Source organism: Pseudophryne corroboree, chromosome 4 (assembly GCF_028390025.1).
Source record: "Pseudophryne corroboree isolate aPseCor3 chromosome 4, aPseCor3.hap2, whole genome shotgun sequence".
In the NCBI taxonomy this organism is placed as follows: Eukaryota; Metazoa; Chordata; class Amphibia; order Anura; family Myobatrachidae; genus Pseudophryne; species Pseudophryne corroboree.
The window spans coordinates 324,747,722-324,768,070 of NC_086447.1; the positions used below are offsets into that span (position 1 = coordinate 324,747,722).

The 20,349-nt window shown below is 43.5% G+C and overlaps 1 protein-coding gene and 1 long non-coding RNA gene across 2 annotated transcripts in view; one reads left to right on the forward strand and one right to left on the reverse strand.

The window, feature by feature from the left end:
• Positions 1-19,790, reverse strand: part of AHSG (alpha 2-HS glycoprotein) — a 33,439-nt gene extending 13,649 nt beyond the window's left edge. Inside the window, exons 1-4 of the mRNA XM_063916359.1 lie at positions 19,524-19,790; positions 19,060-19,170; positions 4,285-4,369; positions 2,579-2,742 (exon numbers count right to left, since the gene is read on the reverse strand). Coding sequence (XP_063772429.1) covers positions 2,579-2,742; positions 4,285-4,369; positions 19,060-19,170; positions 19,524-19,739 — 576 coding nt within the window. The 5' untranslated portion in view covers positions 19,740-19,790. The remainder of the gene's footprint in view (positions 1-2,578; positions 2,743-4,284; positions 4,370-19,059; positions 19,171-19,523) is intronic.
• LOC134911384 (uncharacterized) lies at positions 17,003-17,800 on the forward strand. The gene is made up of 2 exons (XR_010176528.1): positions 17,003-17,149; positions 17,535-17,800. It is a non-coding gene; the product is annotated as an uncharacterized LOC134911384 (long non-coding RNA).
• Positions 19,791-20,349: the final 559 nt, after the last annotated feature.

Here is a 20,349-nt window from a genome sequence, read left to right on the forward strand (position 1 = left end):
TGATGACCTTTTACCCAACCGGTGAAGGTCACTGCCACCCCTGGGGTATCCTCTTTTCCGGTAGTAGAAGAGTTGATACACCTTAATTGGTTCACTTTTCTTCCCAGCTCATCCATCGTCAGCTCCTGGAAGGGGATCGCCGTGTCCGGGTCCAAGTCCAAGTGCAGTTTCCAGGTCGATTGAAGATTCTATGACCTGAAGGATAGGGTGCGAAGCGAGGTAAGCAGCAAGACTACACCTGCACGGCAGCAGGCATTGCACCCGCACCGCCACCCTCACACAAACACAGTGTTAACATATACTGTAGGTCCAGGAACTTTTCCCAGATTCTATGTGTTAACACCCGATAACAGGTTAATTTAACAGGCAAGAAAAAAGTTCTGTGATTGAACAGCCTCAGGCATTAAAGCCCAAGGCTACCACCTTTTTTCAATTAATGGGGCTAATTGAATTCGGCCCATAGCAGAGGCAGAACTCTGGGAGGCAACGGAGTCATCTGCCGCCGGGCTCCTGCTCTGAAGGGGGCACCTCTCCTCCCATTCTGTGATACCATTGAATTAAGTTAATTGATAGCTGTTGCTGTCTTTTCAGTGGCCGACTTCCTCACTGGTCCCTGCACCTTACAAATCACACCCTCTTTATTATACTGAATATACACATTTTACAGGTATCACGCAGGATTAGAAACCACACCCTATTACCCTGGAAGCAGGCACCTTACTGATGAAGTGATTTGCTCCTGTATAGGAAATATGAGAATTTTAACTATATGAAGATACTTCTCTGACAATTACATGTAACTTCATATAGTTAGAATTCTGATGCTTCCTCTACAGGAGCAAATAACTCCATCAGTAAAGTGTCTGCTGTTAGTGTAACAGGTCATGGGTTCTAATCCTGGGTATGACTGCTAAGAAATGTGTGATTTAAAATAAAAGACAATTAAATGTATAAATACAGTATATACATTTTTTTCAGAACACTCCATACACACACACACACACACACACACACACACACACACGCACACACACGCATACATACATACATACATACATACATATATTTATCTTAATATAGGAAATAGGGGGGCACCAATATTTATCTTGCCTCCGGGCGACTGTGACGAACTTACGCCACTGGCCCATAGTGCATATTAATCCTTTTGAATAGAAAAGACCAATGTAAATATTGAGTCTATTTATATTTATTAAACTGAGTTATTGAATCTGTCCCCAGTTTGCACCAAACAATGCCTGTTTTGTGGATCGCCTCAAAGAACACACTAGACATGCTTGAATTGGGTGTGTCTTGACTAATTCAAAAATTCCCAAATTTATGTAATAAACCATTTCAAAAATTTAGAAAGTTATCACCTTAATGCATTACTGAAAAATTCCAATAAACTTCCTTTTAGCCATACTACATTCTGTACTTTATCAAGACTCTAATGCAGTGTTTTTCAACCACTGTGCCGTGGCTGTGGCACACTAGTGTGCCCTGAGCAGTCTCCAGGTGTGCCACCATAGAGCACAGCCAGGCCCTTCAGTGTTTTGCCGCTACTGAGGCCCTGGAATGATCAATACTGGTGGGTTTAGTAGTTGCAGGGCCAGTTCTAACTTTGGGCCCAGGCAGTGTTGGGCTCTCTCAGGCTTTCTCAGATGTGGCTCAGGAGTTACCTATGGAGAAGCTGCAACATGACATTCTAGGACACGCAACTGCACCATGCATCACCATTATATTTGAATGTGCCTTGGCAATATTTAAATCTTGTTCAGTGTGCCGCGAGTTGTAAAAGGTTGAAAATCTCTGCTCTAATGGGCTCTTTGTTCAGCATAGAGATTACTATTAAAAGAATTGTACTTCTGACTCTTATTCATGTGCCTACCAGAATGTACAATGGGGGTCATTCCGAGTTGATCGTAGCTGTGCTAAATTTAGCACAGCTACGATCTTCTTCCCTGACATGCGGGGGGATGCCCAGCACAGGGCTAGCCCGCCCCGCATGTTAGTACGGCCCCCCCTTGCAGAAGTGCAAAGGCATCGCACAGCGGCGATGCCTTTGCACATCAAGAGTAGCTCCCGGCCAGCGCAGCTTTAGCATGCTGGCTGTGAGCTACTCATCGCTCCCCGGCCCGCATCGGCTGCGTGTGATGCCTGCGTTGGCCGGACCAAACCAACTAAACGGCAGCCAAACGCTGTAGTTCCACCCCCTCCCGCCCAGCGATCGCCTCTGCCTGTCAATCAGGCATAGGCGATCGCATCCCTGCTATGGCCTTTGGCCGTCTGGCATGCGCCAGCGCACTGCGGTACCGGCGCATGCGCAGCAGGGACCCATCCGCTCTGCTGCGTTAAAAAGCAGCGAGCGAACGGGTCAGAATGACCCCCAATAATGTCACAATATATAGAAGAACTGAAAAAGTTAAACCACAAATCAGAAGTATTAAACAAAAAAAATGTTTACGTGTAATTGCTGTCAAGTAGTAAATACACAACTGATATAATAAATAAAATAATATTGTTGGTGTCTATCATAATAAGGATTAATAATTTCATTTAAAACAGTTACAAACAGTACCTGAATCTGTCCACGGCCAATCTCGTGGAGTCTATAAGACACGGTATTGTTCCCACTGTTAAATTTATGAAGCGACACATCAACTGCGTGAATGACTTGGCTGTTATTAAGAGAAGCCAACATAGGGCAATCAGGACAAATCCTTTGCAAGTTTTCTGCTGAATCTAAAGTAAGGAGGTGAACAGGAATATGGATGTAAACTATCATTTGCAAAATTAAGCACATCTTGCCTATAGAAATTTATATACTCCCCACATATATATTTAAAAAAAAATGTTATTTAGAAAAAATACTGTACAACACACAGGATCGCTGAGTCATCAGACAGGCCTTGTTGCTTGAGTGGTGGTGTGACCATCCCCGACTTGACATGATACGAGTCCCTCCAACAGGCCCAGGCAATCTGTACCCACCCTACCCCCCTCTCGGCACCCTTGAACATACACATTTTACACCATTACTAACGGGTTTGCTCTATTTTTCTTTTTACCATACAGTAATTTACCTGTGCTGAAATATAAATTGAATTATTTCATAATTAATTCCAAAATTAATTACAAAAATATATAAAATCATATAAATCATATAAATCAGCAGTGCTTCCCTTCAGATAGCTTACATCATCTCAGGATGGCGCCTATGATTTTTTTCAGTTCTAGTTTTTTTTTTTTTTTTTAAACTTTACATATTTTTTAAATATTTTTCAGTTCTAGTTTTTATTTTAATTTTAAAACTTTACATATTTTTTTCTCCACTGATTTTTTTTTTCAAGGGTCCTGGAACTGGAAGCCCAAAAGAGGCTTCCAATGCAGTGAACAAGCGGAAGATGACAACAGCCACCCAGGGTCGCTGGAGAACTGAGCATTGCTGAACTAATCGGTGGTTTTTTTTTTTTGGTTATAACTTAAGTAGTCCAATCAAAGATTTTCTTTCAGTGCACTGATAAATAGACCCCAAATCAACTGCAAGTATAACCAAAGCTGGAAATATTTTACACAAATTGAACCAAAATGTTTTATACATCATATAGATCTTAAAAGCCCACATTTGTACATCTATGCTACTTATTGCACGGTGACTATACTGCCGCAGCAGTGTTCCATGCTGAATGATGCCCTAAGGGGTCTATTTACTAAGCTTTGGATGGAGATAAAGTACCAGCCAATCAGCTCCTAACTGCCATGTCACAGGCTGTGTTTGAAAAATGACAGTTAGGAGCCGATTGGCTGGTACTTTATCTCCAGCGGCTTTATCTCACTCTAAAGCTTAGTAAATAGACCCCCAAGTAAGATGAATGAGAGAATAACACTACTGCTGAATTAAACTGATCATTGAGAAAGGTATGATTTCCTACTTTAAGAAAATATATATAATCAGCGCTAAAGAGCTGGATATAATAAAATTATTACATTTATTACAGACAAAAGGGCATATCGAAGCACTTCATGGAATTAAATTGATTACTTTAATGAAAAAAGCATGGGCTGGGATTTACATGCAGAGTTCATCCATGGAAAATGGCCACAGTCCTGGGAAGAGCAGTTTTTGAGAAGGATGGTAATTACCAACTTGTAGTGGAAAAGGTGACCTCTTGCAGCTTGTGGACCCAAAGTAGTCCTATTATAATTACTTTGGTAATTTATTCTTATGATTTCCTACTTTGACTATGTTCTCAAAGACATAACATAGTGTAACATTGGAATTACCTAGTTCAGACTTGCACCTAGTACCAAGGACTGCAAAGGTGCCATTTATCTTGCTGAGTCTGACATCACAATCACCTTCCACTGCCTGTAAAAAAATAAAAGGAAACAAATAGTAAATACTGTAACTACAAAAAAATACTCTGGGCCAGAGTTTATAACCAGTAATAATCGTGTTATCACTCGTTGCTAATCTTAAATAGTGCTCCAAACAATCAGCTTCTGTCATTTTTTAAACACAAGACAGGAGCTGATTGGTTGGAGCATGATTTAGGATTAATAACTAGAATATCAATTGTTAAATGTGTCCCTTAGTGCAATGTTTTTGAGCACCTACTGCTTTGTGATTAGGCATTTTAAGGGACGACCCTTAAAAAGCCAACCACAGCACCCTGACATCGGAGGGGGTAACTATATCTACCCCACACAGTAGCAAAATCTTATTGATCTTAAACGTAATGCCCCACCCGTAGTAGTAGCATCCTTATATGTAATGCCCCCCCCCCCCCCAGTAGTAGTAGCATCCTTATACATAATGCCCCCCCAGTAGTAGTAGCATCCTTATACATAGTGGGGGTAATTCCAAGTTGATCGCAGCAGGAAATTTTTTAACAGTTGGGCAAAACCATAGGGGTCATTCTGAGTTTTTCGATCGTTGCCGAATTTTGCTATATTGCGACTAGTCGCTTACTGCGCATGCGCAATGTTCGCAGAGCGCATGCGCTTAGTTATTTTACTCAAAAGTTAGGTATTTTACTCACGGAATTACTAGGATTTTTCTTCGTTCTGGTGATCGGAGTGTGATTGACAGGAAGTGGGTGTTTCATGGCGGAAACTGGCCGTTTTATGGGTGTGTGTGAAAAAACGCTGCCGTTTCTGGGAAAAACGCGGGAGTGGCTGGAGAAACGGGGGAGTGCCTGGGCAAATGCTGGGTGTGTTTGTGACGTCAAACCAGGAACGAAACTGACTGAACTGATCGCAGTGGCAGAGTAAGTGTCGAGCTACTCAGAAACTGCTAAGAAATTTGTATTCGCAATTTTGCGAATCTTTCGTTCACAATTCTGCTAAGCTAAGATACACTCCCAGTAGGCGGCGGCTTAGCGTGTGCAATGCTGCTAAAAGCAGCTAGCGAGCGAACAACTCGGAATGAGGGCCCATGTGCACTGCAGGGGGGCAGATATAACATGTGCAAAGAGAGTTAGATTTGGGTGGGTTATTTTGTTTCTGTGCAGGGTAAATACTGGCTGCTTTATATTTACACTGCAAATTAGATTGCAGATTGAACTCACCCCACCCAAATATATCTCTCTCTGCACATGTTATATCTGCCTCCCCTGCAGTGCACATGGTTTTGCCCAACTGCTAAAAAATATCCTGCTGCGATCAACTTGGAATTACCCCCAATGTACCCACAGTAGTAGTAGCATACTTATACGTAGTGCACCCCCAGTAGTAGAAGTGTCCTTATATGTAATGCCACCCCAGTAGTAAAAGCGTCCTTATACGTAGTGCACCCCCAGTAGTAGTAGCATCCTTATACGTAATGCACCCACAATAGTAGTAGCGTCCTTATACGTAGTGCACCCCCAGTTGTAGTAGCATCCTTATACGTAATTTCCCCCAGTAATAGTAGCATTGTTATACGTAATGCCCCCCCAGTAATAGTAGCATCCTTATACATAATGCCCCCTCCCCCAGTAGTACTGTCCTTATACGTAATGCCCCCCCAGTAGTAGTAGCGTACTTACATGTAATGCTCCCCCCAGTAGTAGCGTCATTATATGTAATGCCCCCCCCCCAAGTAGTAGTAGCGTCCGTACATGTAATGGTCCCCCTAGTAGTAGCATCGTTATACGTAATGCCCCCCCTGTAGTAGTAGCATACTTACATGTAATGGACCCCCCAGTAGTAGCATCATTATACATAATGCCCCCCTGTAGTAGTAGCATACTTACATGTAATGCCTCCCCAGTAGTAGCATCGTTATATTTAATGCCACCCCCCCAAGTAGTAGTACCGTCCTTACATGTAATGGCCCCCCCAGTAGTAGCATCGTTATACGTAATGCCCCCCCTGTAGTAGTAGCGTACTTACATGTAATGCCCCCCCAGTAGTAGCGTCCTTATATGTAATGCCCCCCCCCAAGTAGTAGTAGCGTCCTCACATGTAATGGCACCCCCAGTAGTAGCGTCGTTATACGCAATGCCCCTTCCCCAGTAGTAGTAGCGTCCTTACATGTAATGACCCCCCAGTAGTAGCATCCATAATGCATGCGCACACAGACATACCTCACACACACAATTCACACATATATACACACATATACACACACACCAACCCCCACCATACCCCCCCCCTTCTCACACACACACACACACACACACACTATACACACACACATACATTTCTTTCTCACCCTCCACTTACCTAAGTCTGGCTGTCCCTCTCTCTACAGCAGCCTGCTCTGTGTAGCTCCGCTCCCTTCCATCCCGTTTAACCCCGCCCATTCCATTCCGTGTAGCTCCGCCCCCTCCTCTGATCCATACAGCTGCTGTCACACAGGTGAGGGGAGGGGAGTGAGCTTTTCATGCTGCCAGTGCCGCTGCCTGTCATACAGTGACAGGCACAGCAGCTGGCAGCAGCAGCAGGGGGGACAGGACGGCGCAACAGGGAAGGGATGCAGAGCAGGGGGAGCGCCTCTCCATCCCAGCGTCTCCCTGCACTGCATCCCTTCGCTGAGTGGGTAGCGCGGGGCCTGCTCTCACCACAAAATTTTACCTAAGGATGATATATAAACACAGTTTATTTAATTTCATATTTCTTTCTAATTTCTCAATAAGAAACTTTTGGCCTAGGGGTTCTGTGAAAAATATTCTAATTCTTTAGGGCACAGGTTCTCAAACTTGGTCCCCACTACCCAACACAGTGCATGTTTTGCAGGTAACCCTGCAGGTGCACAGGTGTATTACTGACACATTGTAAAAGGTCCACAGGTGGAGCCAATTATTTCACTTGCAATTCTGTGGGGAGACCTGCAAAACATGCACCGTTTAGGGTCCTGACAGGGTTGGACTGGCCCACAGGGGTACAGGGAAAACCACCGGTAGGCCCCACTGCCTGAGGGACCACTCCTTCCTCTATGGATCAGTTTCCAGACTGTGCATTTGTATTATACATGGTAGATATGTTGCATTACACCGCACAAGTCTATTGTGTATTTCAATCTCTGTAGAGGCTGGTATGGGCCCCTATTACTGCAATCCCCCGATGGGCCCTTCATGCCTCAGTACGACACTGGGACCTGAGGACAGAGTTTGAGTACCTGTGCTCCAGGGAGTCGTGATTCAAAAACGTTTGGGAACCACTGGTCTTAGCTAATTAGCTTTAGCTTTTAAACACATCCACTAAAGACATTTAACCTTGTGCTCTATTCTGTATCTGAACTAATAGGACATCCTGCTGTTTGGTACATTTTTTTTTAGATAGTTTCATTTTTAACCCAAAGTTTTTAAAACTGAGAGACATGCCATTGTGACCCCTTACACCCAGACACAAGGGGTCTGTTAATTTGTGCTACCTTCACTTTCATGTGGATTCACTGGACTCTTTTATGAGATTTTATGTTAATCTTATAAAAAAATAGTTTTTAATAAAAATGTTTATATTGTTTTATTAATTGTGGCCAAGAGGCCTCTTTTTAGGGGGACAGAGACAGAGCCCTATAAGAATGTATGGACAAGCTAAGATACTTAGGGGGGTGTTGAATTAGCTACAGAATCCCTGCAATTTACCAGGATTTTCATTTTCACCATTTTCATGGTGAAAGGTCAGTTTTTACAGGTATGTGCGCTCCCGCGATTCACCCTATTCAGATGTAAATTAGCTAAAACAGGATTGCCGAGAAAATTGGTGCCAAAAAGTGGAAACAGTGGAAACAGACCAATTACTCCCAACTGCAAGTCTAAAAACACTTGTCACACTCAAAAAGCACCCCAATATTCCTGTCCCATACGTTGTACCCCAATTTCCATCATTTTGCACTTTTTCACCACAAAAATGACATGTCATTATTGGCCAATTAAAAATAATGAAAAACCTCTAAGTGCCTAATTAGTAATTCAGGAGGTTGTCCCAGGTGTTCAGAACCAAATCCTGACATTTTTAACTGAAAATAGGGATTTTCCCTAAGTTTATCATCTGCTCAAAGTTGGTGAGTTGAAATTTGCTGTCAAATTACAGCAAAAAATGTTTTGGAGGAAAATTGAATAAGCATTTGGCGAAATTAACACAAATAGCAGTAATGTCATGTCTTTTTACAGCATACATGCATTTCGCCAGTAACTGAATACACCCTAAGGGCCTAATTCAGACCTGATCGCAGCAGCAAACTTTTTCTCTAATGGGCAAAACCATGTGCACTGCAGGTGGGGCAGATATAACATGTGAAGAGATAGTTAGATTTGGGTGGGGTGCAGGGGCGGATCCAGAAGAAAATGATAGGGGGGGCACCATGGAAGGGGCAAGTACATTTGCGTGCGGCTGCGTGAGGTGGCGCTTCTTATACAATGCCCACAGTTGTAGCGCTCGTTATGCAATGTTCACTGTACTGGTAGTGCCCCTTATATAGACCACACAGTAGTGGTGCCCCTTATGCAATGCCCGTATTGCCCCCAGTAGTAATGTTGCCTGTAGTAATGCCCCCAGTCATTATGCCCCCAGTGGTAATTTCCCTGCAGTCATGACCCCAGTAGTTTACCCCCCCTTTAGTTTAGCCCCCAAGTAGTAATGCCCCTGTAGTTAAGCCGCCAGTAGTAATGCCCCTGTAGTTACACCGCCAGTAGTTAGCACCTTTGTAGTTGGCCCCCAGTAATAGTCCCCCAGTAGTTGGCCCCCAGTAGATGCCCCCCCAGTAATAATGTCCCCCAGCAGTTTGCCCCCAGTAGATGCCCCCTAATAATAATGTCCTCCAGTAGTTTGCCCCCAGTAGTAATGCCCCTTAGGAGTTTGCCCCCAATAGATGACCCGCCAGTAGTAATGCCCCCAGTAGATGCCCCCCAGTAATAATGCCCCCAGTAGATGCCCCCCAGGAAAAATGTCCCCCAGTAGCTGCCCCCAATAGATGACCCCCCAGTAGTAATGCCCCCCTACGAGTTTGCCCCAATAGATGACCCCCCTGTAGTAATGCCCCCAGTAGATGGCCCCCAGTAGCTGCCCCCAATAGATGACCCCTCAGTAGTGATGCCCCCAGTAGATGCCCCAGTTATAATGCCCCCAGTAGTTTGACCCCCAGTAGTAATGCCCCTTGTTGATGCCCCCCAGTAGTAATGTCCCCCATAGTTAGCCCCCAGTAGTAATGTCCCCCATAGTTAGCCTCCCAGTAGTAATGTCCCCCATAGTTAGCCCCCAGTAGTAATGTCCCCCATAGTTAGCCCCCAGTAGTAATGTCCCCCATAGTTAGCCCCCAGTAGTAATGTCCCCCATAGTTAGCCCCCAGTAGATGCATTAAGGAAATAAAAAACATACTTACCGAGCCCCGTTCCCGCGCCGCTGCAGTCCTCCTCCTGGCGTCCGCTCCTCAGTCACTCAGCACTATCAGAGAGACGTCATGACTGACGTCTCTCCCATAGCGCACAGTGACAGCGCCGGAAGCCGGAGCTCAGTACTGAGCTCCTGCCTCCGGCTGCCGCTGTGCAGTGAGACGGGCGCCCGCTGGTAACACAATCTCAGCGGGCGCCCGTCATCTCCGTATGCGGCGGCGGCGGCACGGGGGGGGTGTGTTCCCAAATGACAGGGGGGGCACGGGCCCGAGTGCCCCCCCCCTAAATCCGCCACTGGTGGGGTGTATTCAAACTGAAATATAAATTGCAGTGTAAAAATAAAGCAGCCAGTATTTACCTTGCACAGAAACAAAATAACCCACCCAAATTTTAAGGTGTGTACACATGGGCCCTCATTCCGAGTTGTTCGCTCGCAAGCTGCTTTTAGCAGCTTTGCAAACGCTAAGCCGCCGCCTACTGGGAGTGAATCTTAGCTTATCAAAATTGCGAACGAAAGATTAGCAGAATTGCGAATAGACACTTCTTAGCAGTTTCTGAGTAGCTTCAGACTTACTCGACATCTGCGATCAGTTCAGTGCTTGTCGTTCCTGGTTTGACGTCACAAACACACCCAGCGTTCGCCCAGACACTCCCCCGTTTCTCCAGCCACTCCCGCGTTTTTCCCAGAAACGGTAGCGTTTTTTCATACACTCCCATAAAACGGCCAGTTTCCGCCCAGAAACACCCACTTCCTGTCAATCACACTCCGATCTCCAGAATGAAGAAAATACCTCGTAATTCCGTGAGTAAAATTCCTAACTGCATAGCAAATTTACTTGGCGCAGTCGCACTGCGGACATTGCGCATGCGCATTAGCGACTAATCGCTCCGTTGCGAGAAAAAAATACAGAGCGAACAACTCGGAATGACCCCCATGGTGAGATTTCTCCTTTTGATTTTGACTATGTAGCCAAAATTGCAAGGAAACTTAGTGGAATTGTATCTAGTATACTATCTAGTACAAAGTATAGTCAAAATTTGTCACTTAGTCAAAATCGTACATAAACAAAATCAAAAGTACAGATAGTCAAAATCGGTGCTTCTGGGCTCTGGGGGAGTTCAAGGCAAATCGCATAGTCAAAATCGGGCTTAGCAAGGATCTCACTGTGTGTATGCACCTTTACTCTCTCTGTACATGTTATATCTGCCCCACCTGCACTGCACATAGGGGGTAATCCAGACCTGATCGCTCGCTAGCTGTTTTTTGCAGTCCTGCGTTCGCATAGTCGCCACCCACTGGGAAGTGTATTTTAGCTGTGCAAGTGTGCAGCCGAGCAGTCCAAAAAGATTTTGTGCAGTTTCTGAGTTGCCCTGGACTTACTCAGCCGCTGCGCTCACTTCAGCCTGTCCGAGACCGGAATTGACGTCAGACACCCGCCCTGCAAACGCTTGGGAATGCCTGCGTTTTTCCAAACACTCCCAGAAAACAGTCAGTTGCCACCCACAAACGCCTTCTTCCTGTCAATCACCTTGCGATCACCCGTGCGAATGGATTCTTCGCACAAACCCATCGCTGAGCAGTGATCCGCTTTGTACCCGTGCAACGCGCCTGCGCATTGCTGTGCATACTCATATGCAGTTCTGACCTGATCGCTGCGAGCGACCAGGTCTGAATTACCACCATGGTTTTTCCCATTAGAGAAAAAGTTTGCTGCTGCGATCAAGTCTGAATTAGGTCCTTAATTAGGCCCTAAGTTCTTGCATTACATCAAGCCTGGCCAACCTGTGGCTCTCCAGATGTTGTGAAACTACAAGTCCCAGCATGCCCTGCTACACTTTTGCTGTTAGGAAATGCTAAAACTGTGGCAGAGCATGTTGTGATGTGTAGTTTCACAACAGCTGGAGAGCCACAGGTTGCACAGGCCTGCATTACATGGTTCAAGTTTGGTGTTTTAAGCCTCAAAAGGATTGCAATAATTACATTTATTCAATTTATTCAATTATATTCATGTCATCTATTTGTTAGGAATTTTATATACTTGTATTAGAGCACCCTCATAGTTGTATTTGTGTTTGACAAAGCCTGTCGTCAGGCTTTATCAAACAATAAAACACTTTACATACCTTTTTATAATGATTACCGCTGGTAAATTCCCGCCAGCCCGCCCGGGACTGCTCACCCGGTGGGCGGTGCAGGCTGTGACATCAGAATATATATATATATATATATATTTGTGTGTGTGTGGTGTGTAAGTTATATGTGAGTGAGTGTGTGTGTGTGTGTGTGTGTGTGTGTGTGTGTGTGTGTGTGTGTGTGTGTGTATATGCGTGGTGTGAGTATAAAGTATATACTGTAGATGTATGTATGTATATATATATATATATATATAATTCCAAAGATAGCCGGCACTCGTGGACTAAAATATAGACAGAACTCCAGTACTTGTTGTCAACGTTTCGGGGTTTTATTCCCTTTGTCAAGACCACGTGGTCTTGACAAAGGGAATAAAACCCCGAAACGTTGACAACAAGTACTGGAGTTCTGTCTATATTTTAGTCCACGAGTGCCGGCTATCTTTGGAATTCTATGCTTTTGAAAACCAGGGCACCGTGGCAGTGATTCATTGTACAGCAGAGTGCCGGACACAAGCTGCATTGCATATATATATATATATATATATTAGAGATGAGCGGGTTCGGTTTCTTTGAATCCGAACCCGCACGAACTTCACTTTTTTTTTCACGGGTCCGAGCGACTCGGATCTTCCCGCCTTGCTCGGTTAACCCGAGCGCGCCCGAACGTCATCATGACGCTGTCGGATTCTCGCGAGACTCGGATTCTATATAAGGAGCCGCGCGTCGCCGCCATTTTCACACGTGCATTGAGATTGATAGGGAGAGGACGTGGCTGGCGTCCTCTCCATTAGAATAGATTAGAAGAGAGAGAGAGAGAGAGAGAGATTGTGCAGACAGAGTTTACCACAGTGACCAGTGCAGTTGTTGTTAAGTTAACTTTTATTTAATATATCCGTTCTCTGCTATATCCGTTCTCTGCCTGAAAAAAACAATACACAGCAGTCACACAGTGTGACTCAGTCTGTGTGCACTCAGCTCAGCCCAGTGTGCTGCACATCAATGTATAAAAGCTTATAATAATTGTGGGGGAGACTGGGGAGCACTGCAGGTTGTTATAGCAGGAGCCAGGAGTACATAATATTATATTAATTTAAAATTAAACAGTGCACACTTTTGCTGCAGGAGTGCCACTGCCAGTGTGACTAGTGGTGACCAGTGCCTGACCACCAGTATAGTAGTATATTGTTGTATACTATCTCTTTATCAACCAGTCTATATTAGCAGCAGACACAGTACAGTGCGGTAGTTCACGGCTGTGGCTACCTCTGTGTCGGCAGTCGGCACTCGGCAGGCAGTCCGTCCATCCATAATTGTATAATTATATACCACCTAACCGTGGTATTTTTTTTTCTTTCTTTATACCGTCGTCATAGTCATACTAGTTGTTACGAGTATACTACTATCTCTTTATCAACCAGTGTACAGTGCGGTAGTTCACGGCTGTGGCTACCTCTGTGTCGGCAGTCGGCAGGCAGTCCGTCCATCCATAATTGTATTATTATAATATATACCACCTAACCGTGGTTTTTTTTTCATTCTTTATACCGTCATAGTGTCATACTAGTTGTTACGAGTATACTACTATCTCTTTATCAACCAGTGTACAGTGCGGTAGTTCACGGCTGTGGCTACCTCTGTGTCGGCAGTCGGCAGGCAGTCCGTCCATCCATAATTGTATTATAATATATACCACCTAACCGTGGTTTTTTTTTCATTCTTTATACCGTCATAGTCAGTCATACTAGTTGTTACGAGTATACTACTATCTCTTTATCAACCAGTGTACAGTGCGGTAGTTCACGGCTGTGGCTACCTCTGTGTCGGCACTCGGCAGGCAGTCCGTCCATCCATAATTGTATTATAATATATACCACCTAACCGTGGTTTTTTTTTCATTCTTTATACCGTCATAGTCAGTCATACTAGTTGTTACGAGTATACTACTATCTCTTTATCAACCAGTGTACAGTGCGGTAGTTCACGGCTGTGGCTACCTCTGTGTCGGCACTCGGCAGCCCGTCCATAATTGTATATACCAGTGACCTAACCGTGGTTTTTTTTTCTTTCTTTATACATACATACTAGTTACGAGTATACTATCTCTTTATCAACCAGTCTATATATTAGCAGCAGACACAGTACAGTGCGGTAGTTCACGGCTGTGGCTACCTCTGTGTCGGCACTCGGCAGCCCGTCCATAATTGTATATACCACCTAACCGTGGTTTTTTTTTCTTTCTTTATACATACATACTAGTTACGAGTATACTATCTCTTTATCAACCAGTCTATATATTAGCAGCAGACACAGTACAGTGCGGTAGTTCACGGCTGTGGCTACCTCTGTGTCGGCACTCGGCAGCCCGTCCATAATTGTATATACCAGTGACCTAACCGTGGTTTTTTTTTCTTTCTTTATACATACATACTAGTTACGAGTATACTATCTCTTTATCAACCAGTCTATATATTAGCAGCAGACACAGTACAGTGCGGTAGTTCACGGCTGTGGCTACCTCTGTGTCGGCACTCGGCAGCCCGTCCATAATTGTATATACCAGTGACCTAACCGTGGTTTTTTTTTCTTTCTTTATACATACATACTAGTTACGAGTATACTATCTCTTTATCAACCAGTCTATATATTAGCAGCAGACACAGTACAGTGCGGTAGTTCACGGCTGTGGCTACCTCTGTGTCGGCACTCGGCAGCCCGTCCATAATTGTATATACCACCTAACCGTGGTTTTTTTTTCTTTCTTTATACATACATACTAGTTACGAGTATACTATCTCTTTATCAACCAGTCTATATATTAGCAGCAGACACAGTACAGTGCGGTAGTTCACGGCTGTGGCTACCTCTGTGTCGGCACTCGGCAGCCCGTCCATAATTGTATACTAGTATCCAATCCATCCATCTCCATTGTTTACCTGAGGTGCCTTTTAGTTGTGCCTATTAAAATATGGAGAACAAAAATGCCACTCCTAGATGGGCCCGGTGTTTGTGTCGGCCACTAGGGTCGCTAATCTTACTCACACAGCTACCTCATTGCGCCTCTTTTTTTCTTTGCGTCATGTGCTGTTTGGGGAGGGTTTTTTGGAAGGGACATCCTGCGTGACACTGCAGTGCCACTCCTAGATGGGCCCGGTGTTTGTGTCGGCCACTAGGGTCGCTTATCTTACTCACACAGCGACCTCGGTGCAAATTTTAGGACTAAAAATAATATTGTGAGGTGTGAGGTATTCAGAATAGACTGAAAATGAGTGTAAATTATGGTTTTTGAGGTTAATAATACTTTGGGATCAAAATGACCCCCAAATTCTATGATTTAAGCTGTTTTTTAGTGTTTTTGGAAAAAAACACCCGAATCCAAAACACACCCGAATCCGACAAAAATAATTCGGTGAGGTTTTGCCAAAACGCGTTCGAACCCAAAACACGGCCGCGGAACCGAACCCAAAACCAAAACACAAAACCCGAAAAATTTCAGGCGCTCATCTCTAATATATATATATATATATATATATATATATATATCCCAGATGGGACTGGCACTCTCCTGTCAGGCGTCAGGGACCTCGGTGCCTTCTGTGGTAAACATGCAGGATTCCAGAAAGAAACAGCGGCACTCGAGGATTTGGTAAAAGGTACAAAGTGTATTCGAAAAAAAGTTTACAGGGAGCCGACGTTTCGGGGCTCACATGCCCCTTTGTCAAGGTGTGTAAACAGGTGTTTTACACACCTTGACAAAGGGGCATGTGAGCCCCGAAACGTCGGCTCCCTGTAAACTTTTTTTCGAATACACTTTGTACCTTTTACCAAATCCTCGAGTGCCGCTGTTTCTTTCTGGAATCCTATATATATATATATATATATATATATATATACAGTATTTACAGTACTGTGAAAAAGTTTAAGGCAGGTGTGGAGCAATGCTGCAAAGTAAGGATGCATTAAAAAAATAGGTGTGTTATTAGTTAATTTTTATCAATTGCCAAAATGCAAAGTGAATGAACAGAAGATAAATCTAAATCAAATCAATATTTGATGTGACCATCTTTTGCCTTCAAAATAGCATCAATTCTTCTAGGTACACTTGCACAATTTTTGAAGGAACTCGGCTGGGAGTTTGTTTCAAACATCTTGGAGCACTAACCACAGATCTTCTGTGGATGTAGGCTTGATCAAATCCTTCTGTCTCTTCATGTAATCCAAGACAGACTCGATGATGTTGAGATCAGGGCTCTGTGGGGGCCATATAATCACTTCCAGAGCTCCTTGTTCTACTTTACGCTGAAGATAGTTCTTAATGACGTTGGCTATATGTTTGGGGTCATTATCCTGCTGCAGAATAAATTTGGAGCCAATCAACCAGTGGTATTGCATGATGGATAAGTACCTACCTGTATTTCTCAGCATTGAGGACACCATTAATCCTGACCAAATCCCCAACTCCATTTGCTGAAATGTTGCACCAAACTTGCAATGAACCTCCACCATACTTCACTGTTGCCTGCAGACACTCATTATTGTACCACTTTCCAGCCATATGGCAAACAAACTGCTTTCTGTTACAGCAACATATTTACAATTTTGACTCATTGGTCCAGAGCACCTGCTGCCATTTCTCTGCACCCCAGTTCCTATGTTTTAGTGCATAGTTGAGTCGATTGGCCTTGTTTCCATGTCAAAGGTATGGCTTTTTGGTCTCAGTTCTTCCATGAAGACCACTTCTAGACAGACTTCTCCGAACAGTAGATGGGTGTACCTGGGTCCCACTGGTTTCTGCCAGTTCTGAGGTGATGGCACTGCTGGACATCTTCCGATTTCAAAGGGAAGCATGATGTGTCTTTCATCTGATACACTAACTTTCCTTGGCCAACCACTGAGAAATACAGGAAGGTACTTATCCATCATGCAATACCATCAGGGAGACATTTGATTTGCTCCAAATTTATTCCGCAGCAGGACAACGACCCCAAACATACAGCCAATGTCATTAAGGAGGGATCTGGTCAGTATTCCAGCAGTCGGGATTTTAGCAATCGAAATCCCAGCAGTATAAATAATGACGCTGGAATCCCAACACTACTCAGAATGCCGACACCGGCATCCTTAATAGGGTCACAAGCTCGGCTCTGAAATTATGACCACCAGGATCCCGAACGAGCGACGGCCAGACAGTCTGACAGGTAAGCCATGGGGGGGGGGGGTTAGGTTAGGGTAAGGCTGGAGGGGGAGGGTTAGGCTGTGGGGTGGAGGGGTTAGCTTCAGGCTGTGGGGAGGGGGGTGGGGGCTAGGTTTAGGCACCACTGGGGAGAGTTAGGGTTAGGCTGCAGGGGGGGTAGTTAGGTTTATGCTGTGGGGAGGGGAGGGGGGTCATGTTTAGGCACCACTGGGGAGGGTTAGGGTTAGACTGAAGGGAACGCGGGTTAAGTATCGGCTGCTACAAGAGAGTGTTAGGGGGGCATTAGGGGTGTCAGGATTCAGAATATCAGGATACCGCAGTCGGTATTCTGACTGCCGTCATCCCAAATGCTGGCATTTCAATCCTAACCCATTAAGAACTATCTTCAGCGTAAAGAAGAACAAGGAGTCCTGGAAGTGATGATATGGCCCCCACAGAGCCTTGATCTCAACATCATCAGTCTGTCTGGGATTACATGAAGAGACAGAAAGCCTTGAGCAAGCCTATATCCACAGAAGATCTGTGGTTAGTTCTTCAAAAACTATGCAAGTGAAGGCAAACGGTGGCCACACCAAAAATAGATTTGATTTAGATTTCACTTCTGTTCCTTTACTTTGCATTTTGTTATTTGCTAAAAATAAACTATTAACACTTCTATTTTTTAAAGCATTCTTACTTTGCAGCATTTTTTCCACACCTGCCATTTCTTGGTTATTATTAAGTCTCCTGGAGTGCTGCATCCATCGATATAAACAGTACATACAGTGTAATCTTCTCCATGTGGGCACCTGGCGCAGATTACTCAGCTGATGGGAGAGCCAACACCATTGAGTATATATATATATATATATATATATATGCACCCATAGTGGGTATCCTGCACTCTGACCCATCATGACACTCTGGCTTGGGTGCCTGATCAGAGTCTAGTCCAAGTAGTTGGGGATCCCATAATACATTACAGAGAGTTTCCCACAAGTGGGAACGATGACACTCTCCAGAGTTTGAAATGCACAAAAAAATTTGAGGTTTATATTCTAAAAAGTGTAGCACATACTAGTTTTGGTCCCAGTCCAGGACATTTATCAAGGTAAACAGCAGAGACAATGAAACAGCATTATAATTAACAAAAGGACAACGGGGGATCAGGAACATGCATATGTGTGTATGTAGGTATGTGTGTGTGTGTGTGTGTGTGTGTGTGTGTGTGTGTGTGTGTATACACATACACACAGTATGTATATATATATATATATATATGTAGTAGTGTGTGTGTGTGTGTGTGTGTGTGTGTGTGTGTGTGTGTGTGTGTGTGTGTGTGTGTGTATCTACCTACCTATATATGTAGTGTGTATGTTATTACTTTATCTTTTTACATTTTATCTCTCTCCAAGATTTGATAAATCTTCCCCTAAGGCTGGTATATAAAATAATTATCCAATGTAATTCAAATAAGGTATTTCCTGTGTGTAAAGCGCTTTTTTGAGGTGATGTTTGTGTTACTAGTGATTTTACTTATAGCCTCTAAAACGTTGTTGCTATTATGTTGTACACACATGCAAACCTGGTTATTTGGTGTGATTGATGAAGAACTAGATCTGTGAGAAGCTTGTTCATACACTAGCAGGGTACAATTGCATAGTTGCTTCCAAAGACAACATAATGAAGATCGCACAACTTGATGTTCTTAACATTTTTCCAGTCACACTTAATTGAAACCTTCTTTGTTCATTCAAAACAGATGTTAGGATGGTAGCACATGGTACGATATTATATCTATTTGGTTTAAATGAACAGAACAACTGAATAAGCTTCACCGTGTGTTGAGAAATAGTCAATACATGCCCTGCATACAAAGTTTTGTGAGGCACATTACTACTCATTTCCAGTGGCATTGGTATTTCAATATCGTACCTGTTCAATCACCGGTCTCACAGGGCATTGCGCTAATGGTGTTGGACTCACAGATGGACATTTAGTCTCCAAGAGATCTAACTCCAAGAAGAAACTCTCACTGTTGTCATTCTTGAAAACAAATATAGAATGTAACATTACCTTACCAACAATCTAAATTGTATTTTGTTTCTATTATCATAGATGGGGCTTATTATTATGCTGTTATAAATATAACAAGACAAATAAATTATTAAATTTTTCACCTGAAAGCATTATTAAAGACATACAACACAAAGTTCTATAGATGGTGTGTTCATCTCTTATCAACAAACTAGGCTGATTAAAAAATACAAAAACATGGAAAGATTGCTACATATATTACTATTCTACCTGGAAGCACTTTTACCAGTATTTTTATAGTGAATAAGCCAAAGTAAGAATTTAAGGAAAGATTTCACCTTTTTTTTTTCTATTAAACTTACCGAAGGCACCGCTCGAATTTTCTCAACCTGATTTAAGGTATACTTGTATCCAGTTGTGTGATGACTATTAATGTGAGTAACAGCCACAGCAGCTGCCTCATGCGCCTCTGCGTCATCACAGTTTATTACCCTGCCACTAGGTTTAGAGTGTGCTATGATGAAAGCCGAACCAAAGAATAGCTGAGCCAAAAACAAGGTTGCAAGTAGTAGCCTCATGATGCTACACTGTGTCAGAACTGTCTATGAGGACTGTGCTCTGCATGGCAATGTCCTTTTATATATAATGATATATACATATAAAACAATTTCAATCATGCCAGGAAAAATATTTGCTCTGGCACGTAAAGCCTGTACACATGAAACAGAAAAATCAACACTTAGGTAACCAATTTGTCTAGTTAACCTTGCTGAAAGGGGAACCTGAACAGTCTGCAAAAATGAAATGCAGGTAGTGAAAGTGCTGTCTTTCTTAAGCTAGCGGATGGAAGGAGCTGTAATTACAGTGAGAACAGTGTAAAATCTAATTTTACACATTAACACCTCACATCATTGCACCACTAGTTCACAAGACAATTACGTAGCGAATTTGTGAGCATGCACAATATTTAGCTGGACAATTGACAGATTGAGCTGTAGTCATGGCTATGATGTCGCTGATGTTTAATATCAGTGTGGAGCATGATGCGTATCTTTAGATGTTAGTAGAAGGCTGTGTGTACATAGGAATTGGATGTAATTAACAATGAATCAAACAAGGCTTCACCTAATCTAGTTACAATGTGAAAGTAAAATAAGCAGGTAATCAGTAGTTTAGGAAGCTGCCATA